This window comes from Punctularia strigosozonata (genome assembly GCF_000264995.1).
Source record: "Punctularia strigosozonata HHB-11173 SS5 unplaced genomic scaffold PUNSTscaffold_2, whole genome shotgun sequence".
Lineage (NCBI taxonomy): Eukaryota > Fungi > Basidiomycota > Agaricomycetes > Corticiales > Punctulariaceae > Punctularia > Punctularia strigosozonata.
The window spans coordinates 2780076-2802690 of NW_006767434.1; the positions used below are offsets into that span (position 1 = coordinate 2780076).

Below are 22615 nucleotides of genomic sequence, written 5' to 3' on the forward strand. Positions count from 1 at the left end.
TTATACCTGCACTACAATCCGCTTTACAATTGTTTGGCCCATGCGTTCAATCTCAGCAAGCACGCCTGGCTCGTTGAGAACGACCGCATCTTTGTCTTTCCCCTTTGCCTTCCGCTGTTCGGTATCCTATTAGCGACGTGAGTCTCACTTCGTATGTGGGTGACGGATGCAGCAACATTCACCTGTGCCACCTGCGCGGGGGCGCTAGAAAATCCGCCAAGCACGCGGAAAGGTCTCGGCGCTTTCAGCGTCGGGTCCCACACGCCGCCGAATTTGTCGCCGCCGAGTGGATCCCAAAACAGCAGGAACGTGTCTTTGTATATGCGCTGTAGATCCGTCAATGGAGTGAAATTCACTTTCTTTGCGACCTGCGTACCTGGAGGTCGTCGAAGAACAGTTGCGCAGGATCGAAACCTGGCCGCAACGGGCCGTCGTCAGACTCGGTGTTGCTCATGTTGGCATATTTCCCTTTCCGCGCCCACTTCCTGGGGTCCGCGCTGACATTTTGATGATACCGTGGCAGAACAGCCGCATCAAGCTCAACGACGAAGTCATAGTCTTCCGTTGGATGCCTGAACAGATTCTAGTCGCGGTCATGAGCTCGGGCCGCGCAGGAAGAGGCACGATACTCACGTTGGGCACAAAGCTGTCCATTACCATGCCATTCATCAAGTCGAACGTGGCGGCAGCGAGCGCCTTCACTCTCCGAGCGACGACCAGTCCAGGGCCCATCCCGGTCCACATCAGTCCTCCAGGATCCGCCTCGGTAAATATCCGCCATACGCTATGTTGACTGCTCGTGGGAGCAGGAGGCACGTCGGGCTGCTTGGGCACGTCGCTGTCCGCAGCGTATAGCGGAACGACCATAGCTTCCTCCCATCGCCAGTCCCTCAGTAGTTCAACGACATTAGCAAAACCACATTCTTTGCTGCCGGGAGCAGCCGATGCGCCGTGTTTTAGAAACACGGCCGCACAGAGGAGCTCGATTGCCTCCGTACTGATATGCCCGTGGGCAAGCCAGTGACTGGCTAGCCACCGTTTCACGAGCCTCACGGACCCCGCAAACGCCGTGAATCGGTGACAAAGAGCCGCGATAGCACGATGATGTCTCGGAGCATGTATGAACCGGCGGTTGTACAGCTCCTTGGCCGCCGCTGCCTCTTTCTTCTCCTTCGGACTAGCATCACCTCGAGCTGCAGCTTGAGTAATATACGTCCGGTCCTCCAAAATCCTATCCAACAGCGTGGCCTCGCGGTCATGCCAGATCCGAAGCGAGAAGGCCCAGCCGCCGGCGGTGACAATCTCCAGCCTGGTGTGATCTTCGATGTCGGTTTCGTGGTCGTCCAAGACGATCTGCGCCCGAGATCCGGGCTCGACGATCATGTACGCATTCGCGAGGGTCTCGAAGAATGCGAGCTTCACCTTCTGTATTGCCTGCAGATCGTCGGGCCACCGGCCGGACTTTTCGAACTCCAAGACGACGTCCATGGTTGGAAGGTAGCGCGCACATTCCGGTAGAACGGATGCACCTGTGGCGGGAAGCGGGACCGGGGCGAAAGGGCTGGTATATCGGAGGTACTCAGAGACCGGGCTCAATGTCGTCACACCAAGCGGCAGCTGATCATCGAGACTCTTCAGCGTCTTGACCAGTCCGTCGAATGCAGCCATTGCGGCTTTGAAGCCGCCCGTGGCCTGGCCGGGATGTAGTGCCGCAATTTCCTTCGGCATCCGGAGTAGCTCGTCATAGCCTGCAATCCAAGACTTCAGCTGCTCCTTTTGGATATCGAAGTGGTGCCAGAGTAGGTGCTCCACGATGAGCGCCGGCACGCGCGCGCGCTCCTCCGCTGTGCGAACCTCCCAGACAACGCTCTCCGTGATCCGTCCGTCTTTGAACCGGCGCAGCTCCGCTTTCGGCCCCCAGAGCTTGCGGAATGCGGTCAGCTCCGGGGTGTCGCCCTCCTCTGCCGCTGGTCCGTGATCTACGAGACGGAAGGCATGCTCGGGGTCGAGCACGAGTCCAATGAAAACTACTGGCGGGATTGGAGGAAGGGATGGAACCGATGTGGACCGCAGAGAAGATACGGAAGGATGCAACAGGGTCGTAACCTTGGCACGATTGCCGAGTCCTTCACGAAGCGTGGCGACGAGAACGCTAGTCGTGGCCTTCCATACCGAACCATGCTCGAGCGTAGCATGCACCGAGGGAGAGCGAATGGGGGACGCCGATAAGTCAACACTGCAGCGGAATCGGTCGTTGAGACGTCGCCGTCATCCACCTAAAGATGATGGAGTACGTACCGGATAACAGTGTCGAAGCGTGTCTGCAGCGAGCGATGGTCGTGCAAAAACACGTCTGGGAAAGGATCGTCTGTTGCGGAAGAACTATCGATGCGATCTAGAGTGATCTTCGCGTCATGTCGGAGCTACGATAGAGTATGAGCGCAAATGTGCGGCAAGGCACATTTAGAACTGACCAAATCAAGACTGCCAAGAGGAGTTCCAGCCAACAGGTTGACTAGCGAACTAGAGTCAACGAAGACCGCATCATGGTGAGCCGAATACTCCTCAGGCGGGTACTAAAATGAAAGACAGGTGAGCAGGCAAAATCGCATGTTGTTCTAGTATGGTTACCCTGTGGCCATTTTGGGTTTTGACGAACACTGGTTCCTTGACGAAGTCATGCCTCGCTAGTCTCCATGAGATGATTCATTCGTAAAGCAGCACTGTAAAGCTCACAAAGAACGTCCAACACAGCTCGGAACAGCTGGTAGGAACTGAGCCCCTTGCCCAAGGCGCGTCTGCTCCCGATAGTCTTGCGCTTGAGTCCGGTTGCAGACGTTGGCTCTTCACCGTTCACGACCAGCTCCAGGAGCGCGTTCCACCATGGACCCTTGGTTTCGAAACCGTCGACGCACAATGCGTCGGTAGATGAAGAGGGGCTTGCGGGGGAAACTGAGGCAAAGCCACGCTGATTCGCCCAAATACGGAGCAGCGCAAGGGCATCTTTGTAGGCTGGAGCGTTCTGCACGAGGGTATGTGTAGCAAGGAGATAGCGCCGCGGAGTGTACGACAGGAGGAGCGTGCTATTGTAGAGGGGTGTTGGCTCAGGTGTAGTCTGTGGGGAGGAGTCGGACGAAGAGGAGATCCTGAGATTGGCGTGGGAGGGGGAGAGTCGGTGAAGCGAGATCGGGGCGGAGACACCGAGTGTTGGGATGATCCGGACTTCTGCGTGCAGCTTGGAAAAGTCTGTGGCCGAACCATCTAGAAGAAGCTTAATGAAAACACATGCTGATTTTTACGAGTACTTACCTTGCCGATGTCTTAAAACGAGTATGGTACGTCGTACGTCGTTTTCTGCAGAAGCGTAGTATGCGTCTACGTTGAACCCTGGGGAGGATTCCTGTTGAGCGAGCGCGGCAGCAATCCTCGCAAGGAAGAATGCGCGCTTATGAAAAAAGCGGTTGTCTAGGTAGTCCTTCTCCTGGAAGAGGCTCTGAGATCGATGTCAGTGCGAGTTATCCCGGCCTCTGATAGCGACGTAACATACGTCCGGCATCTCCACAGCGACATCGACGGAAAAGCGCGCGCCCTCGGTACCTCCATGTTTGTCTGTTAGTCCTTTGACAGAAAGACCGTCTGCCCAGCTTCCGGTGAGCAACACGCCGGTTGCTTCAGGAGGTTCAAACGAGACCTTCCATTTAGTGTCGTGCGGGGGTAACGGTTGAGGATACGGGATGTGTACAGTGCTGGGTGGTGCAGGCGGTGGCCCTTCCGACTTTCGACGTTTCTTTTTGCTTGGTGCGCTGGTTGCCGCGGAGAGCGCGTCCGCGGCCTGACGCGGGTGGGTTTCTGGCAGAGGCGGAAGTGATGTTAGGAAGGTATGAAGGGCCAAGAGGAAACGTTCGAGCGGTGCGGTGTGCGAAGGTTTAGGGCGTATAGTGGGTAACAGCGCGTCTATCTGTAGGACACGAGGGGTTCAGTGGGAGGGTGCCCTTTATTCGACGCGCATGGGCGAACGCACCTGCAACTTGAAGGAGGCGGAGCGGTAAAGGCTGGTCGCGTCCTTGATTTGCGTGACTTCTTCTCCGGTGGGCGGTTGGTAAACCTTCCCCTTCCCCTTCATATCTGCTCTGGGTGGCTTGTCTTCCTGCCCATCCACATCCATGCGGTCCTCCTCGTCGTCTTCATCATCCTCATTTTCGTCAGAGCCCGATCCTTCGGCATTCTCTTCCTCTTCGCTCTCTTCTTTCTGCCTCACATGTGTGCGCGAGTTCACTCCCGAGCTCTTCTCGTACTGGATCGTATGCATGAGCAAGCAGGAAACCACAAAGCACGAGATAATCGAAGCCGAGGTAAACTCACGTTCGCCGTGCTACCGTTCGCTCGTGAGGCGGGCTGGGTCACAGACGCGGAATGCCGAGCGCGCTTCCGTTTGAGATTAGCAGCCATGTGCCGTCCTGGGCTCTAAAAAGGCGCGGACGAGCTGGATATTTGGTTCGCGAACGGTAGGATCGCGAAGCGGCCCTCAGAAGAAAGTTGCAGCGAATATTGCACCGCGCACTGCCACCTCAGAGACCCGGTTACTTCGCAGATAACCGTTTCCCTAAGGATGGCTCCGTCGTAGCATCAAGCACCGGTCTCAATCCTCAAGTCCGAATCTTCAGGCCGAAACTGGTGCAGTCCCACATATGACATCCGCTCTATGCACAGAATGGATTCCAGCGCTCTACACTCTTACAAGGAAGCCCATGTACACGATCTGCAGCATCGCGATGAGGAACAGGAACGTGATTCGTCTGCTGCGCGCCGCGTGTGTGACAGTGCCGACGTTCGCGCCCGCGTTCGCGTCTGGCAGCACCACCGATCGGAGAGAACGAAGCTGTGGTCACGGCGCATGAGCACTTGCAGGGGGGCAAGAGTTTTGCCGGGCTTACGAGGAAGAACGCGTTCGCGGCGAAGGTGTAGAAGAACACCAGGAGGTATATTGTCCGGCCAAAGTTGAGGAGGCCGGATATGAGGGTAAGGATCACGCTGGGGATGCGGACTTTAGCGCGGGGCGGAAGTGGTTTGCACAGAAAAACCACGTACCCGACAAACTTGTACCCGCCGTATGAAAGGAGGTCCATGATCTGGCTCGGGCCAGAGATGTTGAGGAGATAACATCCGAGATAAACGGCCACAAAGTCCAGGAACGTCACACCCAGTGCTATACCACGTCGCCAGAGTTGAGATGGAGGAACTGGGCGGCAGGGTATTGCTCGTACCTCGGGAGGCGGCATTGCCGAGCACTTCGGGATGAAATCGGTGTTGCAGGCCGCTTTGCAATGCGGCGATGAGAACGTAGGTCACGAGGGCCATCACTGCCTTGAGGTCAGCCCATAACGCGGCCGCACAATGTGGAAGTTACGCACCGGGGATGTAGAGGTCAGGGCTGTTGAGATCGTCCCGGGGTGGCTGCCATTCCGTCGCACCCTGCTCCGTCCGGTACACTTTTCGGGTCCAGGGACGATGCCGCCAGGGGAAGACCAGGAGCCGGAGCTTATGCATAACGTAGGAGTTAGACACGTTGAAGTGGTGTTTGAGGGAGGTGAGCGGTACGAGGCCTCCGAACTGTAGGTGAGTCGAGGTGAGCGACGTTCAGGCAGCACGTAAGCTATGCCGTTCTCTTACTGACGTTTCGTTGCACGTACTCCTGCCCGGCAGCCACCGCTGTGTGCCCGAGCTGCATGCCGAACTGCGCCGTCGCGTCGTTCATCCCCCAGGCGGCAAAGTCTGGCGCGGGTATCTGCGGACCGCTGCCCCGAACTTGCGGCTGCTGGCGCGGAGGCGAGGCATAGTGGTGCTGTGGCTGCGCGTAGGCAGGATTTGGGTTGTAGGCCGCTTGGTGCTGGAGGGGCGCGTTGGGTACGGGCGGCGAGCTGACGTAGCGCTGGTAGCCTGTCGGAGAGGAGGGGGTGGATGGAGGTTCTGGGATGTATGCTGGATGTGTCGGGACGGGGTGCTGGAGCGGAGGCGGCGAGCGGGACTGGTTGTAGAAGTTGGCCATTGCGGTGGTGATGCAGCTCAGTGAAGACCGATTTGCACAGCGAGAAAAGCCTGCCCAGCCAGACCAGACTGGTTTTCTATCTCTGCTTGAGCACAAGACGCAGAGAATGCGAAGGACACGTTGGATGCTGGCTGTCGACGTTGGGCACGACGTGGATCCCGGGCGCCTGTTTTACCGCACGTGACTCAGCCCCGGCGCTCAACCGGACGTGGGTTTCGCGCAATGGTTTGTCCTCGTAAGTACGTTCGCGCTGACCGTGGTTGGACCGATTCCCCTCGCAGGCCATCGCAGAAACGCATCTCTCCGGTGTTCTTTTTGCGTCCATGCACCGCCCGTTTGCTGGAACTTGGCCCTCGACGAATTGCAAAATGACGTCAGTGGATCGCGCTCGCTCGGTCTGATGTCCAGAGCCCAACCACTGCACGACATCTCTCGCGGACTTGTCCTGAGACTACCGGTCCACGCATACCATGGGCTCCTGCTTCTCTTCCTGTCGTCGGCGCGTGCGACGCTCCGAACGTGAACCGCTCCTTCCCAAGAACCCCGACAATCCCTCGTCCGACATCCTTCCGCCTCCTCGGTCCCATCTGCAGCAGCTCGGGGATGTCCTCGCCGCCCTCAGCGCTGGCAAAATGCCGTCCCAAGAGCAGATCGACCAAGCGCTCCGCGCGCTCCTCAACACCGACCTGTTGAACGCCCATGCTGGAAAGGCCGTCGCTGCAAGCGGAACCGCGTATGGAAGCCTCGCAAGTGCGGCGGGGGGACTGAGCCCCCATGGCAAGCTGCTGCTGGATGATGCCAATGACATCGTACAAGCGCTGCTGTCACTCGGCATGCAGAAGAACGGTACGCTGTCCATCCTATCTGACCTCTATGTGCCGTGCTTATACAGGCCGCAGCGGATGACAAGATCCAGGACCTGCTCTATCAAGCACGCAGGATCGATAGTCCACCCCTTGAAGCCGATCTTGCCGTAGACGCATCCGCAGAAGCAGTAGCCGCTGCTCAGGCCATAGGTGAACTCAGTTCTTCGTTCGACGAATGCCAATGACTAGGCCGCTAACCGAATCGGCAGCCTCGGCGATGCCGGAACCAACTCAAATCGCCACCGACGCTCGAGCGCTTGTCGATTCCACACTCACGCTCTCTCGCATGTTTCTCACTTCGTCTACGTTCCGCGCCGTCTTTTCCGACGTATCAACATTCCTCCGAGAGAGGCTTGGGGACGCGGCCGTAGCGGTAGGAAACGCGGCCCTGGACGTGGCAGGCGTAGCTGAAGCCGTGGATGACGTCGCCAAGAAGGTGGAGCGCGTCGCGTCCGTCGTCGAAGACGTGGCCGAGGACGTGGTCAACATTGCCCACGACGCGGAGGAGGAAGTGCGAGAGGCTGGGACAGGGCCAGAGGATCTCCCGGTGAAAGCGAAGGAAATGGAAGAAGCGGCCGGGGGTGCGCAGGCGAGGGCGGATGACGTGCTGCATAGAACGCGGGATGAGGCGCGGCGGACTCGAGAGGAGCTTGCTGAGGATGCGAGGAGGCTAGGGGAAGACTTGGGCACGATGAAGGCGAATGTTGAGACTGAGACCCAGGAGCGATGGAGGGATATGAAGCAGGAAGCACCCGACCGCATGAAAGAAGTAGTCATCCAACGAATACTGGAGGTACGCTACGTTCAAACGAACGTCTTTCTCGATCTTACCCGAAGCGCCCATGTCCAGACCCTGATCCAAGTTCAGCGAGTTCCGAGTTATCGCGCTGCTTTACAGACGATCGTCGCTCTCTTTAGCGAATATGCGCAGAAAATCTCCGCCCTCACATCTGTAGTTGCCGACGTGCAGACTACAAACCCGTCCCCGGCAGAAACGGGGTTGAAAGGCACGGACCCTTTCGCCGATCCACCGACGACGACGGCTCCTGAGTCTCATACGGACCCCAATCCACCTGTACCATCCTCTTCGGCTCCGCCTGTAACCGTCATCCCGATCATCTGGACAGACCCCCACCTCGATGCCGCCTTGGCCGATCTAAAGATTATCCTCGAGCGTCTTGCCTCTGGTCGCAGCCTGGACCGCCTCCTTTCTCTCGTGGAGCGCTTGACGAAAAGCATCGCCACAACGCCAGCCGAGTTGATCCAAGTCGACGATGTGGCGAATCCGTTCTCGCAGGCCCGGGACTGGTTCGCTGCCGCGCGACGGTATGTCACCGCCGCCATCGATGATCCCCAGTATGCGGCTTCTCGGGTGGGCACCAGGACCGCTGAGGAACTGTACGACCGCGCCTCCGATATCCTCGCCATCTCGCTGCAGGGCGATACGGAGTTCGGTCGCACGCTGCGGGAACTCTGGTCCGAGCTGGACGCATTCGCACACGCTATATCCTCTGACGCTGCCATCGCGCGCCTGGTTCGCGCCCTGGGCTCGCTCTCGGTTCACCTCGCCGCTTTCAGCCCCACCGCGGAGGCAACACATGCCGCCCTTCGCATACGCAAGCAGGTTCAGCACGACCTGCTGGTGTGGGTGCTGCCGCGCCTCCTTCGTCTTCTCACGACATTCCCGATGCCTCGTGTCGAGTTCACTAGCCCATCGTTGGACGCGGCCGTCGACGCGGTCATGGTCACCGCGCGCAGCTTCGGCGCGTCGTTGATCCCGGATCGTGTCAAAGTCGAGAACTGGAGCGAAGTCGACCTCGACCTGGCCCAATCCGTGTCGAAGGCCAAGAATCGCGTCAGGCTGCACGTGGACGGCCTGCGCGTGTCGGCGAGGGACATCGCGTACTATGCGCGCTACAAAGGCCCCGCGATCCTAGGATACGAGGACGAAGGGTTGCTGAGCATCGATATCGGGGGAAGCGGCCCGGACGCGGTTGGCGAAGGACTCCGAGCCTCCGTCGATCTCGAGATGGACGCCGACTGGGCCTCCAGCGAGCTGATAAATGAGAGCGAGGAAGCCGGACCGAGCCCGCTATTCCACGTGAACGCCGTGAAGGTCGATGTTCCCGGGATGCACTTTGCGATCGATCGCAGCAAGCACTGGATCATCAACAAGGGCATTCTGCAGCCGCTGGCCGGTCCCATGGCGCGCTTCGCCGTTGGCTGGGTACTCCAAAGTCAGATCAAGAACGCGCTCGAGGCTTTCGCCCGTGTCGGCGGCAGCGTGCAGAAGGACGCAGTCAGCGGCGCGTCGGAGGGACAACCCGGGATTTGGGACTATTGGCGAGCTCTGTCTGCCCATTATGCAGGATCGTCGGCCTCGCATCAGGACGAAGAGGAGGATGAAACACAAGAACAGACGACGAGCTACACGACTGCGACGATGAAGGGCATCATTCATACCACTCAATCCTTACCCAAGGATGGCGCGTCGTCCTCGCAACCTTCGTCAGCTGCGGAAACCACCATTGCAGTAGGCATCGGCGCCCAAGTACTCCCCGGAAAGGGTGGCCCTCACGATCACGACGCCCACGAGCCTGATCCCGAGCCGGCGAGGCGCGTGCTTGACCAGGTAGAGAGCGAAGTCGTAGGCAAAGTGCAGAAGACGGAGGGGGTCGTGGAGAACACAAGACACGACATCGATGTGGCGCAGGCGCGGAAGCAAGTGAGAGAGCGTTTGGAGCGGAAGAGGAGTGGGTGGAGGAGCGCAGCGTTCGACATTTGACGATCGTGAAGCCGAAGCACGTTCGGAAGCTTCGGCGATGAAGAAACATCAGGCCGGTGCGTACGGCTACTACATACAGCTGGTTTGCATCATACTGGCGTTGGCGCTTCATCCCACGAGGGGAGCCACTCGCATGGGACCCAAGGTCAAGCACAGCCAGTCGTGGACGCCTCGACTGCGGGAGGCCACGGAACAGCTCTCCAACCATACTTCCTGCCCAAGCCGCATGCGTCGCCTGTAATCCTGCCCAGGCTCAAACGTATTGCATGAACGACCTCGTTCCACCGCCGGCTACATCAACGATTGACACAACCAATCATTCCCCCCTCCCGAACTTCGCCTATGTTCACAATGCCTCGACAAACAAAAGTCGAACCTCAGCGAATGATCGATCACTGAGATGTGTGAATCCCATTGCATCTAGATCAACACGAAAGGCGAGCGGGTCACGACTGACTTGACTGCGAAGGGTCTTGATGATAGGGATAGACCTCCTGAACTGTGTATTCATACATCGCCGAACTGGAATCCGGGCGGGAATTGTAGCGATTTCGCTCCACCATCTGTTGCCTAAAATTGTCTCTTCTGTCGAATCCAAAGTCGATATACACACCTTGCAGGGTTAGTGCGCTTCTTGTTCGTGAGGCAGCCGGGTCTAGCTGGCTGAAGCAAGGAGCCGTACGGCAAGCGGAAGAGATCCGAGTCTCCTGCTGTACCACAGCGTCCTTCGCTTCGATTTAACGATTACAGGTGGCCTGAGCATGACAGTGACGCCAGCAAAGCTTCCCCGTGAGAGTTGAGCCAAGGGCAAGTTTGATCAGGACATCGTCCAGGCAATTTGTAGTCGTATGCCACGAACAAGCTGAGTTGCGGGAGACCATGATTATGTTTACAACAGATGAGCGAGATGAGGACTGGCCAAAGCTACAACGATCAACAGACGTTCTACGGATACAAACCAGCGATGATACCCAGTAAGATGTGCATGTGAAAGCTCTGAATAGGATATATGAATGGAGAGATGTTTTGGATCACCGACCGACCCGCGACGATCAGGACAACCTGCAGCGCGTCAAGAATATGCCGGCGGAGCCATCGAGCGAGGCCGGGGCCCAAGCGGAAATGCGGTGGCGATCTCAATTGGCTGAGAGGCCAAGTACTCTCGCGGCTTGGCGGAGGGAGAGAACGCGATAGCGCGGAAGGGCTGCAATACGACAGCGTACTGATGAAGGCCAATTAGAAACACATCTCGGCATCCCTATCGGTGAAGACGTACCGATATCTTGGCGAATCCGAATATGCAGGCGGGTTTGAGGTTGCCGGGCACTCGGAGCTCCCCGTTGAGAGTACGTGAGTTGGGCGGTGTATCGCCTTCGTTCGCGGGCCACCAGATTGCAGTGTCTACTATGCGGGACTCCGTGTTGAAGTCGTCGGGGGAGGTGATCAAGTTGTCTGGCGTGTTCGCGGCGATCTTCGTGTAGTTAGACGAGTGTCGCATTAGGCGGACGATCGGCGCTTTCGTCGTTGACAAGAGATGGAGCGATTGTGCATCATCAGTCTGAATTGTCAGACGAAGCGGGATCACGGTTGATCTGGTATAGCAAAGCTGGAGTAACGTCAATGACAATGCAATGCGACCAATTCGGCAGGATCTTACCGGTGTAGCGAGTGAGAGCTACGTAAAAGGCAGACGTCAGGGAACCAAAAGAATTCAGGACAGCAGCGAATCCTTACGATGCAATTTGCTTCGATGAGACGGCTGCTAAACACCGTGCCCTGCATTTTAATTAGCGGAAGCGCCTTCCATCCATGGGGATCGCCAGATGGGCCTATGAGATGAGCGATATTCTCTCTGTAGGCAAGTTGTCTCAGAGCAGACGGCGCCTCCGGAAATACCAGAGGAGAGTAGTTGAAGGTGATGTTTAGCCTTGTAGATGAGGTCAAGATAGTCCCACCAAACAACGGTATATACTTGCCTGCTGTCGCCTCGAAGGAGACCGCGACGAACGTGTAAAAATATCTCATAATGTATACCAAAGCGTGCCTCTTGTTCCATGAACGAGGGCGGAAGCGGCCACTTCTGCTGCGGATCCTCATTTTCCGCATCGATACCACATTCGGTGGGCAACTTGAGCGTGAAGTCCCAGCGGTTCACACCTGACAGCTTGTCACCGCTCCACAATACCCGGCTGATGTTGAGGAACGTTGTCTTTGCTGCGTTGGGGGATCTCGGACTGGGTCCGCTAACAAGATGTCCGCGAACCTGGGGTTCCGAGAGTGAACATACGACACGATTGTGGAATGATAACAAACGCGCGTACCGATACTTCGACAGAGCGAATTGCAGTATCTCCTTTCGGCACGTCCATCTCGACACTGCCCTGTACATCCTCACCCTGGAAATACTGCGGCCGATCATTCGAGGACCCGCCCCGGCTCCTCACTATGAGATACGCCCACGGCTCTTTCCGGATCTGCGCGAGAGGGAACTTGCGCTCGACGACCTCGGGCTGTCTCGGCCGCAGAGCCGAGGGTGCGGGTCGGGTGATGGAGGCGCTGTATGCGGGCAGGAGCTCAAGCGGCGGAGGAGAAAGGGAGGCCATGGTCGCCATGATTTCCGCTCGTCTTTGCTCGCCTCGTTCGAGACCTGAGCTTATGCATGCGCCGCGGTTATCGTCGAGGGAGTCAGAAACAGATGCGCAGCCGAGTCAGAATCCGTGAGTCCGTGGGTGCGAGTGACGGTATTTATATGGCAGGTACCGATCAACGATATCTGAGGTGGGGAGACGAGGTTTGAAAAGCTCGAGAGTCCTGCTCAGAGACGTTGCGGAAGCTAGGTAAGATTCTTGTGCCAATAACTAGTGCTATGCCTTGCCCCCTTGGCGACAGGATTCCGATAAGTATCTTACTTTGGCGACAGCGTGAACATTTTGTTTACGTAATGTGGTTATCTCGTAAGATATTCCCAGGTCTGCTTCGGGCCTGAATATTCTGGTCGCTGGTCAGTCCCATCTATTGCCACAACCGAGATGTCACGAAGTGGCTTGCCTCGTCGATTCTCCCTTTCTATGCACTTTACTCACTGACCGTTTACTTTTTTTACGGCAACGATACCGACAGCGCTTGCGCGGCCCGTTCGTTACTACTCTTCAAGCTGCAAATGGTCGTTCTGAGCTCCACTCAATTGTCGTGCCTCGTCACCAAAGTCCAAAAAGGCCTGGCAGCTCCGCGCACCGTCCAACCCCCTCGATCATAAGACATGTGTTGCCGGACTATTTCCTCCGCATTCCGTAAAATGCATGGCTCCGTTCTGAAACTGGATTCTATTCCTCTATTACTACAGTGCACGTACTGCCAAGTACGGCCTATTAAATCGGAGGCTAAATTGTATATTGAAGGAACGCATTCCCAATGCAACATGGTATGAAACCGAAGAAAGTCCGTGAGCGCCTGAACGTGTAATACAGTGTAGCGGCGTTACTCGAGATGAAGTTGGAGCAACAGACGCGCTGGTAGGATGGTCTTGGTATCAAGCGCAGCCGGGAAAGCCGTGTCGAGGCATGTACCAGGCAGCATCAGCCGCGTAGTAGTACGAGTCATTCAAAGGCAAAGCGCCGGCTTGGGATCTAAGTGAGAGGGGGAACCGTTAGACACCTCGCACTCGGTCGTCATGTATCTCACTAACGGAATCGGTGCCGACGAGAGCGTTGACCAGTCAAAGTCGGTCCACAGGCCCTCCAACGGCGTGGTGCTAGCATCGGGTAGCCGCACTGCCCCGTCGAGCGGCGTCAAGAAATCAAAAGATTCATCGAGGCCCGCGAGGGCTGGCGTGGCGTCGAAGGAGGCCGTAGCGGCAGTTCCCATCGGTGACATAATGGATCCAGGGGAGAGCGACGGCGGAAGTCCGAAGATGTCTTCGCCAGAAAGGGCGTCGCTGTTAGGCATGAACGACGATGCTTGTATGTCCCTACAACGCACGAGGTTATTCAAGTTGGGGCTTTTCCCGGCATGAACGCCACATTCTACTCACTCCACAGCAGATATGTAATCGGCGCTGTGACTCGGAGAGGGAGATGGGATAGCGGAGCCTAGCGAGCTCTCGCTGTCGCTCGAGTAATTGAAGCATCGACGAGAGTAGTCGTAGTCCCACGTGGGTAAGGGAGCAATCAGCCCGTTACCCTGAGGATTCTGTGTTTCCCTGGAGTCCATGTGAGTCGCCCGCGTCGGGCGCTGATATTAGGCAATCACGTACGCAATGGCTTCCAGCCCTCCGGCGACTGGCCGATGTCTCCGGGCATGCAACCTCTCGCCGTGTGACGAGCCTGCCGCAGCGGCCGGAGAGGACGATGCGTGTCGATCGCGCTTCGAACGGCCTGAACCGGAGGCTGATATTCGGTGTCGCTCCCTGAAGTAGTGGTCCCTGTCTTGCCACTCGCACAGGAAGCCCTCTCGTAAACAGCCCGGGCAGGGCATGTAAGAGACTCCAGCGCTACCTGCAGGCTGTGATACGGGGCCGTTGCACTTGATTTTTCGCACCCTGCAGCTAATAGACGACGACGACGACGGGCTCAGCTTCGGGAGACCGCAAAAAGAACCGGTTTGGCGCCACTCACTTATCGCAAGATCGAATCATGCGCACACGTTTGGCGGATGGTTTTGGTTGGGGCTCTTGGGGCATCTCGAGTACGAAATCGGGTTGAGGCGCGTTTTCATGCATGAGGATGTGAAAGTCGATGTCAGGATCCAAAGTCAGCGGCTGCTGGTCCTGACAAGGTTTTGAGTCGGCGGATGGGTTCCGTTCCTGGGTAGACATGGCAGCGGTACTTGTATCTTCGGTGCTTCCCGGGGATGCTGTGAATAGGCTAAACGGCTCAGAATCAGCGCACAGGTCCTCCACAATCAGCGAGAAGATCATGTTACCAAGAAAGCAGGTTGGGTATAGGAAGCACTGGTGCCCTTGAGGGTTGGAGATGAGAAGATGGCGCTGAAGCGCCAACCTACTGGGCCCGGGGGAAAGCAGATGGATGGTGACTGCAGGAAGAATGTGTTGGTGAGTGCTGGTAGTAATAGGTTCGAGGTCCGAGCACGGGTGCGACGCAGCCACCGCGGTCAGATCTTGATTTCCCCACACTGCAGATACGGAGCCTTTTCGTATGTGCGCCGAGGGGTCGAGGCGGTGTGTCGAACGCGATAGGTACTCCAAGGTGAACCGTTCCGATCCGACTCCGTACTTGGCCGTTGTCTGGAATGCAGACACGCTGGGGCGGCCGAGTGAGCTGGGATCCGATCAAGGACACAGCGAGGGAGATTAGAGCAAATGCAGCCTGACCGTCGGCGAGCCATAACTAGTACGCAGATGGGCGTCGAGGACGGAGGCAAGACCGGCACGTCTTCCGGCGGCTTCTCTTCCCACGCGGAAATTCCTGAAACTGTTCCATGACTCGCTTAGGTTGGCGCATCTGCTTCGCGGTCCCTCGGTGGGAGTCCGCCTGGGTCCGCGCGAAGGCCACCACACGGCACAGCATGAGCTTGATCACTGCTTCTTTCCCCCAGGATCAATTCATCCTTCTCGCCGCTCCCTCACCGCAGGGGAGGCAAGGCGACGCCAGGATCTGCGCCTCTTACACCCGCCTGGGGGCAGTTGCCCCTCACATGCGCCTAAACGTCGTGGCGGCAGCAGCTGGAGTGGTGCCGAGGATGTTTGCACATGCAACGTCTTAGGCAACTTGTGGTGCGGCCACCCCAATCACGTTGCCTGAGACTGTTATGGCACCGCAGGCTCCATCATCAGCATCCATCGCGGCATCGGTCATCAAATGATTATTAGAAGACGTAGGCAAAATACCGGCGGTGGACGCCGAAGAACCATCCGAAGATCGAGGCTCCCCACTTGGATTCACGATTGCTATATTGCACGCTAGAATATACGGCGAGCTTTTTTTCCCTACCGAAATGCACCTCGATTCATGGGAGATGCACGAGAGTGTCGGTTGATGCGAATTCTCGGGGCTAACGTAATCTCTACCCGTCGGGCATCTAGCAATGCCGCGGTACGCTTCCGTCGGTGCTGTTCTACACCGATGAGCACCCTGCTTATGTGTGCATGGACATCATGCTGGCGCCGGCTTCGTGGCGGTGGCACAGTTGGACCTGAGAAAAATACTACAATATACAACTTCACGCTTCAAGTTCTTCGAGGAAGTGGATCATCGCGTCGGCGCATTTCGAAGTATCCCTGCGCTTCCTCTACCAACCGCGTATCGTAAGTACGGCACATGATTGGCGTATTCCTGGTGGTTCATTATTTTGAAACATGCTTTGTTCGCAGAACGGAATTTCTATTTCTATATGGCCGCCGACCAATGTCGAATGACAAGCTATCAGGAACGGCTTCCGAAATGTGGGTTCGGATACTCCACCGCTCAGGGTCAGCGAAAACTCAATCACAACATCGGCTATTCTCAAGCCGACTTGAGCCTCAACCACCTGCGCTCCAACGTATAACAAGGTCGGAACCTTTCCGAGTGGCCGCTTGCTCACTTTCAAAAGTCGTAGCGCAACTTGGGAAACCCTCCGGTTCGGGCTATATCGTATTATGTTCCATAGCAGGCTCATCGGCTGTCATCTCGATGAGATACGTTTTAAAAGGCTGCGGCTTCCAGTTCTCGAGCCCTTACCGATCTGTTTACAGAGTATAATCCCGAGGCCCCGCTTTGTACTTCTAGCATATCGAACAAGGCGCTCCATGGAAACCCCATCATGCCCGCCTTCGCGTGCACGTTGACGATTGGAGGCATTCACATCCCTGTTCGTCATCTCATGCTTACACACACATTCGGGAGGTTATTCCGGTCCAGCGCCACATGAGGTCGTGATAGCAAGTTGCCTAACACCCTTGTCTCATGTACGCCTCGATTGACAAACGTAGAAAGCTGCGTTATCAATACACGTGTACGAAGTGGGAAGTCGGAATAGCAATTGCACAGTCGTCGTAAGATGCCTGCAGGTCGCACGCACTGTCTGCACTAATTATGTTTAATCAGCCACCTTCCAACTGTCGAACGCGTAAAATCGACGGGGCGGAAAGAGGGTACCGTCTCCCGATGGCCATCTTGATGCTCAGTGATACACGTGTACCGGCGCTGAATCAGCTGAGATAGAGCCCCCTTTCACGCGGTGTTATGTACACGATTGTTTTAGGCTCGCTGTCCATGCTAGAAGTTACTTATTGAGCGCAGGAGTGTTAGTGCTGATTGATGGTTGCTTGCATCTATGCCGCGGTATGACGGCCACTGCAGTGGCACGCTACAATGAGATGGGACGGGGCGTTTCTGGAAACTTGTTCTCGACACGAAGAGAGATAAGTCGTTGATGAAGAAACAGAATGAATCCGGCTTTCTTGCCGGTCGCAAAGCCAGATGAGATCTCGGTGGCGGTACGGCCTACAGGGTACCCGCGGGCTCACACGCTGTCCCAAGCTCCGCGACCAGTTCCTCCAGGCCCCGCCGCCAGGGCGTCGCAAATGATTGGGTGTTGGTCGTGCAAAGGGTCCCCGCTCCCATGGACCGCCACTGATTGTTTTGGATCAGAATGAAAGTTCCCTGATCGTTGCTCTTGGGCAGTGCTCGTTGCTGGGATGGCTGTGATGGGCTCGGTTCCTGGATGATCCGGGCACGTGACCGCGCTGACATTGACGGTCATTGCAGCCGCGGGCTGGACCAGGGCCTGCTCGCTGCGTCGCAGACTGCGTTGGATGTGTGCGCAGCGCGTATCGACGTTGTGTACGTACGCCATATCGATCCAGCAATCCCATTTGCAATACCAGTCCTATCTCGTGCAGTAGTCTCGGGCCGCTCTTGCATCGGCTCCAGTCTCGACGACGCGCAAAGCCGTCCACAACGTTGACCGCGTTGACCATCAAGGCCATGACGCGGGGTCAAATAGCAGCGATCTTGCTCACTCTGTCGCCCGTCCTTGCGGACAAGCAACTTGCGAGTAGATTGGACGTCACTGGGCTACCGGAACACGCTTTGCACCCGGCTTCACCCTCCATCTACGAGGACCTGTCTTACCTGCCGGTGTCGAACTCGACCAAGTCTTTCTGGACGCATGGTGAACGCGATGCGAATCCTTTGGCCTCTGCGGGAAGCACGGGCCCCCTGACTCAGGACGCCGATGTGTGTATCATTGGCTCGGGCATCACCGGAGTGTCGGCGGCGTATCACATCGCACAAGGACTTCAAGAGGGTGCGTTGTCAGAGAAGGATAAAACGAAGATCGTCGTATTCGAAGCGAGGGAATTCTGTGAGTCGGTCGAAAACGCAGTCCCCCAAGGTCTCAGCTCTGACATGACGAAGGCTCAGGTGCCACAGGTGAGCCCCCATTATCCGACCGCAAGCCTCGTCAGTAATCGATAATGACCGGCGATCCCAAGGACGAAATGGCGGCCACCTCGTCGCAGCTCAGTTTCTTGGCTTCCCCCGGCTCGTCGAAGAATGGGGCGTGGATGAGGCCCATCGAGGAATGGCGATCGAAAATCACACAGTGGCGGCGATAGTGGATATTGTGAACCGGAAGCACTTGGCAGATGACGTCGACCTAAGGGATGGAGGGCGGACCGTACTAGCACGCGACGAGGAAGACATTCGCCTCATCAAGGAGAACCTCGAGACAGCTGAGGAGTATAACGTAGATCTGGAAGGAGTCAGTTGGGTCCCGACGGATAAGCTGAAGCAAGTACGTACAGCAGGGAATGACTCCCATCCTCGTCCACTGATAAGCATTCGCTAGAAATTTGGCACGCCCTATGGCCCAGGACTTCACTGGCGAGGATACAATATTTGGCCCCTCAAATTTGTCAGCCATCTGTACAAACTCGCTCGCAAGTTCAGCACAACCTCAATCACGCTTCATACTCGCACCCCGGTCATGACCATCTCCTCGTCCAGCAAGGCAAACCGGAATTGGACGCTCGGCACCCCACGCGGATCAGTGGAGTGCTCCTACGTTGTCCACGCGACGAACGCCTACGCGCCCCACCTCCTCCCGCATCTCCGGGGCCCGGAAGGAATTATCCCGACGCGTGGTCAAGTTTTCGCCATCCGCGCCGCGGCCACGCTTGACCGCCTTGGCACGTCGGGCTGGGTTGTAAACGGCGATGGTGACGAATATTGGTTCCCGCGGCCTGTCAGCGGAACAGAACGGGAGGTGCCTCTCAAGGACGCACAGGCCCCGCTCGGTGCGTACCGTCCCTCCAATGACGATCATCCGATTGTCATTCTTGGAGGTGCGCGCGAATTCGCGGAGGGCCATGAGGTGTACGTGACGGACGATTCGACCGTAAACGCGGATGTAGGCCGCGCTCTCAGAGAGTTCCTTCCCAAGGTCTTCCCGTTTGTCTACGAAAAAGGTCGAGAGCCCGAGATGGAATGGGTTAGTTCATCGTCGTTCTCCTCCAAGTGCAGGTCGTGACTCGCCATTTAAGACTGGTATTATGGGCTACACCAAGAGTAAAGATCCATTTGTAAGTATTTGTTTCTTCGTCCTTGGTCGGACGGGACTGAATAGCGGCCTAGGTCGGACCTGTCGTCAATGCTTCAGGCCAATACGTGTCGGCTGGGTACAACGGGCACGGAATGCCTCGTGCGTTCGCTTGGTACGCTCGTTCGGCGAACGGTCTCCGAACTTCTGTACTGATACCAAACTCGGACCTCCACACTAGCGGGGAAGTTGTCGCCGATATGATTGTTAGCGACATACTTGGGAAGACCTGGAACATACCGGATTGGCTCCCCAAACATTACCTTACGGTAGGCGTTAATGAGAACGGCGAACTGGACGGGTAGTGCCTAGACAACGTCGATCTGCCGCGCCCCCCGATATCCGTCTCGTTGACAAAAAAGCTACGCATGCACGTCGGTTCTTTGTCCGGCCGAAAGGCTGTGTTGCAGACTTGTAGGTCCGGAGAAGCAATGATCTATGTGGGTACTGTGATTCACTCGGTTGCTTGGTGTCGGTGCGAAAGAAGATGCGCGCGCTCCGTGTAAGGGCGAGTCGGTCAAGGCATTGTGCTTCGTCGGATCCTGACGTTTTGACCGCGATTCGACTTACGTTTTGTTGGACTGGTACTTTTCCATGTGTGCTCTCATGTTTCGGTATAATATGAAACAGCTGCTGGTCGTCTTACACGGGTACTGTCCGATCGCGCGACCCGTGAAACAATGGGTGCCATGCGTGTACTTTTCTATGCCCATTGCTTGTTTCAATGTTGGCGAAGATCGTTACATCATTGACGCGGCACGTGCTCAATGATTCTTGGTTTGCCGTCGGCCCTCGCCCCTCGGGAGTTGGCGCTCAAGCGCCCATAGTTTGCTAGTCTGCCTGCACTCTGTCTAAGCTCTCTGTCCACCAAGTATGTCGAAGAGAAGGGTGGCGTACTACTACGATCGTGCGTGAAATCTATGTTTATCCTGAAGATTCTGCTGAGCTGGTCACTAGCTGATGTCGGGGCGTATACCTACGGATTGGGACACTGCATGAAACCTCACAGGCATGTGCACGGTGCCGGAGAGAGAAGTTGGTTATGCTCACCATCGAGACAGGATACGGATTGCACACGAACTGGTCACGGCTTATGGCATGTTGGACAAGATGCACATATTGGTATGAGCCGATGGTTCTCCCAAGCACCCACATTCAGCTGAAAGATCGTCAGAAACCGTCTCGTTGTCCTCCCGAGAAGATGACCGCATTCCACACCGATGAATACATTCATTTTCTGAGCCGCGTCACCCCTGAAAAGGAACGAGAGCTCACGTACGACGGAACAAGATGTGCGAGAAGTCAGTGCGATGTGATATGACGCGTTATAACTGTTATCCGGCAGTCCTTGTGGGGTACGACAATCCGGCGTTCGAGGGGGTATTCGAGTTCTGCTCAATATCGGCGGGAGGGTCTCTTGGTAAGCGCTCTCATGTCGTTGCTGTTACGGGCCTTGACGGTCTGCGTTGGCCTCTCTCAGCCGCCGCCGAACGTATAACCTCCGATTCAGCCGACATCGCTGTCAATTGGGCTGGCGGCCTTCATCATGCGAAGAAACGCGAAGCGTCTGGTTTCTGCTACATCAACGACATCGTCCTTTGCATTCTGGAACTTCTCCGCTTCTTTCCTCGCGTACTCTACATCGACATAGACTGCCACCACGGGGACGGAGTAGAAGAGGCGTTCTACACGACGGACCGTGTCATGACTTGCAGCTTCCACAAGTATGGTGACTTCTTTCCTGGGACAGGTACCCAGAATGATAAAGGCACGGGCAAAGGGAAGAATTACACAGTCAACATCCCACTAAAGGACGGTATCACCGACGAGTCATACAAAAGTATATTTGAGCCTGTTAGTTGGCTCAGGCAGATCGTTGGGCCGTCTTTACTCATGCAGTTTTCTTCTCAGGTGATCACCAGAATTCTTGAAGTCTACCGACCTTCCGTTGTTGTCTTGCAATGCGGGGCAGACTCCCTATCAGGAGACAAGCTGGGTTGCTTTAACCTGTCCATGCATGGCCATGCGAACTGTGTTCAGTTCATGCGCAAGCAGAACATTCCGACAGTCCTCCTCGGAGGTGGTGGTTACACCGTAAAGAACGTCGCGAAAACATGGGCATATGAAACCGCATGCGCCTTGGGGATCGAGAATGAGATTGACCAAACGGCGATGCCTTGGAATGAATATTTTGACTGGTTCGGCCCTCGTTATCGGCTTGAGGTAGCGACGAGCAATATGGACGACGTCAACGTCAAAGATAGATCCTTATACAGAGTAAGGTGCGGGTCGCGTCTGGCCATTACAACATGTTCGATTTAACCTCCCTAACAGGGACAAAGCTTTGCAACAACTAGCGGAGCTCGAGCACGCACCATCCGTTGCGATGCATGACGTGCCCCGAGAATCTGTCGCTGAACACCTGGGAGTACGCAAAGAAGAGGACGACGATGCGCGCGACGAGCTTGACGAACGAATTGCCCGTAAGCTTATATTACACGGAGGCTGGACTATCCCTCAGTGTATTCGCAGGAACGGCTCGGGCCGTGCATGCCATGGATTCTAGTGACCCGGAGTCAGACGACTCAGATACCTCTCGCCACTCCCGTCGTGATACCAGATCACGACGAGCGAACCGGAAACACATGAGTATCTTGACCAACCAGTATTTTGACCTGCCTCAGTACGAGGCTGAAGACTTGTTCGTTCCCGATGGCTCGAAGGCCAGGCGCAAATTTTTTGGACAGTCACCGACCTGGGCAATTCCTGATGTAGGGATCGAGTCAACTACAAGAGTCCCCGTGGAAGATTTGCATGATTTATCGGAGGGAGGTTCGATGTTAATTGATTGACGAAGCGGATATCAGCCCGTATATACTCCTGCATACTCATCAGCGCGTCCGGTGTGCACCTCTGTCGCTGTCACTCCTGTCGCGTCGGGACAGACGATTATTCATGTCGACGACTTCGAATCCGCTGTCGATGAGCCTGCTCGCTGCACCAAAGCCTTGTGGCGCGGTAGTGTTTTCGATGGAGTTGCTCGTCTCATTCCTCATCCCACAATAGTAACTTGCCGGAGTCCCGGTACACGCGTACCCGCTAGGGATTGCGGTCTCATCGTGCGCGCTCTTTCGTTGCGAAGACTGCTGAGATGCCAACCAATTCTCTGTGTAACGGGTTGAACGGGCTAACTAACTCTAACGCAGGTAGTGTTATATACCCTTCATTGACAATTCGCGGCAACGATAGACCATATAGAATAATGGAGAGCAAAGATGGCGCTCAAGCTGTACAACCATTGCAGTGCCTGTCTGCACACGCCGTAGTGCATTCGTGTGCAAGGCCTTCGATGTTCCACCCGAGTTCATCAGCATCAAT

The 22615-nt window shown here is 56.3% G+C and overlaps 7 protein-coding genes across 7 annotated transcripts; 3 read left to right on the plus strand and 4 right to left on the minus strand.

Annotated features, from left to right (window-relative positions):
- On the minus strand, nt 1-4123 carry PUNSTDRAFT_61020 (Nrap protein; the record flags this gene model as incomplete). The annotated part of the gene is made up of 11 exons (XM_007380546.1): nt 1-108; nt 183-326; nt 377-583; nt 634-2236; nt 2299-2423; nt 2475-2576; nt 2632-2687; nt 2737-3261; nt 3310-3493; nt 3548-3958; nt 4022-4123. 11 exons carry the CDS (start codon nt 4121-4123, stop codon nt 1-3), a joined length of 3567 nt encoding a protein of 1188 aa, XP_007380608.1.
- Nucleotides 4124-4705: 582 nt separating this feature from the next.
- Nucleotides 4706-5896, minus strand: PUNSTDRAFT_82592 (uncharacterized protein). Its single transcript, XM_007380547.1, has 6 exons — nt 5675-5896; nt 5412-5610; nt 5265-5360; nt 5089-5206; nt 4935-5031; nt 4706-4879 (listed from the first exon to the last, which is right to left on the minus strand). Exons 1-6 carry the CDS (start codon nt 5753-5755, stop codon nt 4727-4729), a joined length of 744 nt encoding a protein of 247 aa, XP_007380609.1. The 5' UTR covers nt 5756-5896; the 3' UTR covers nt 4706-4726.
- Nucleotides 5897-6516: 620 nt separating this feature from the next.
- On the plus strand, nt 6517-9697 carry PUNSTDRAFT_42456 (uncharacterized protein; the record flags this gene model as incomplete). The annotated part of the gene is made up of 3 exons (XM_007380548.1): nt 6517-6892; nt 6946-7062; nt 7122-9697. The coding sequence occupies 3 exons, from the start codon at nt 6517-6519 to the stop codon at nt 9695-9697; spliced, it is 3069 nt and encodes a 1022-aa protein (XP_007380610.1).
- Nucleotides 9698-10550: 853 nt separating this feature from the next.
- On the minus strand, nt 10551-12351 carry PUNSTDRAFT_124608 (uncharacterized protein). The gene is made up of 6 exons (XM_007380549.1): nt 12019-12351; nt 11674-11960; nt 11432-11624; nt 11355-11372; nt 10974-11303; nt 10551-10919 (listed from the first exon to the last, which is right to left on the minus strand). The coding sequence occupies exons 1-6, from the start codon at nt 12307-12309 to the stop codon at nt 10770-10772; spliced, it is 1269 nt and encodes a 422-aa protein (XP_007380611.1). The 5' UTR covers nt 12310-12351; the 3' UTR covers nt 10551-10769.
- Nucleotides 12352-13079: 728 nt separating this feature from the next.
- PUNSTDRAFT_50212 (uncharacterized protein) lies at nt 13080-14240 on the minus strand. The gene is made up of 4 exons (XM_007380550.1): nt 13950-14240; nt 13728-13895; nt 13383-13664; nt 13080-13323 (listed from the first exon to the last, which is right to left on the minus strand). Exons 1-4 carry the CDS (start codon nt 14168-14170, stop codon nt 13227-13229), a joined length of 768 nt encoding a protein of 255 aa, XP_007380612.1. The 5' UTR covers nt 14171-14240; the 3' UTR covers nt 13080-13226.
- A 3274-nt stretch (nt 14241-17514) lies between these two features.
- PUNSTDRAFT_82597 (DAO-domain-containing protein) lies at nt 17515-19877 on the plus strand. Its single transcript, XM_007380551.1, has 7 exons — nt 17515-18001; nt 18055-18069; nt 18132-18433; nt 18488-19129; nt 19182-19220; nt 19273-19352; nt 19419-19877. Exons 1-7 carry the CDS (start codon nt 17623-17625, stop codon nt 19540-19542), a joined length of 1581 nt encoding a protein of 526 aa, XP_007380613.1. The 5' UTR covers nt 17515-17622; the 3' UTR covers nt 19543-19877.
- A 233-nt stretch (nt 19878-20110) lies between these two features.
- On the plus strand, nt 20111-22172 carry PUNSTDRAFT_82602 (histone deacetylase; the record flags this gene model as incomplete). Its single annotated transcript, XM_007380552.1, has 9 exons — nt 20111-20144; nt 20195-20246; nt 20299-20359; nt 20412-20529; nt 20583-20657; nt 20718-21091; nt 21149-21519; nt 21572-21720; nt 21770-22172. 9 exons carry the CDS (start codon nt 20111-20113, stop codon nt 22087-22089), a joined length of 1554 nt encoding a protein of 517 aa, XP_007380614.1. The 3' UTR covers nt 22090-22172.
- Nucleotides 22173-22615: the final 443 nt, after the last annotated feature.

Coding starts and splice junctions, on each gene's coding strand:
- PUNSTDRAFT_124608 (XM_007380549.1), bottom strand. CDS start 12,309: ATGGCGACCATGGCCTCCCTTTCTCCTCCGCCGCTTGAGCTCCTGCCC. Junction 11,625..11,673: donor CTCCTTCGAGGCGACAGCAG/GCAAGTATATAC, acceptor CTCATCTACAAG/GCTAAACATCACCTTCAACT. Junction 10,920..10,973: donor TCGGATTCGCCAAGATATCG/GTACGTCTTCAC, acceptor GGCCTTCATCAG/TACGCTGTCGTATTGCAGCC.
- PUNSTDRAFT_50212 (XM_007380550.1), bottom strand. CDS start 14,170: ATGCCCTGCCCGGGCTGTTTACGAGAGGGCTTCCTGTGCGAGTGGCAA. Junction 13,896..13,949: donor GGAGGGCTGGAAGCCATTGC/GTACGTGATTGC, acceptor CATGGACTCCAG/GGAAACACAGAATCCTCAGG. Junction 13,665..13,727: donor GATTACATATCTGCTGTGGA/GTGAGTAGAATG, acceptor CGTGCGTTGTAG/GGACATACAAGCATCGTCGT.
- PUNSTDRAFT_82592 (XM_007380547.1), bottom strand. CDS start 5,755: ATGAACGACGCGACGGCGCAGTTCGGCATGCAGCTCGGGCACACAGCG. Junction 5,611..5,674: donor AGGAGTACGTGCAACGAAAC/GTCAGTAAGAGA, acceptor ACTCACCTACAG/TTCGGAGGCCTCGTACCGCT. Junction 5,361..5,411: donor CCCTGACCTCTACATCCCCG/GTGCGTAACTTC, acceptor ACCTCAAGGCAG/TGATGGCCCTCGTGACCTAC.
- PUNSTDRAFT_82597 (XM_007380551.1), top strand. CDS start 17,623: ATGACGCGGGGTCAAATAGCAGCGATCTTGCTCACTCTGTCGCCCGTC. Junction 18,434..18,487: donor CGACGGATAAGCTGAAGCAA/GTACGTACAGCA, acceptor AGCATTCGCTAG/AAATTTGGCACGCCCTATGG. Junction 19,130..19,181: donor GAGAGCCCGAGATGGAATGG/GTTAGTTCATCG, acceptor TCGCCATTTAAG/ACTGGTATTATGGGCTACAC.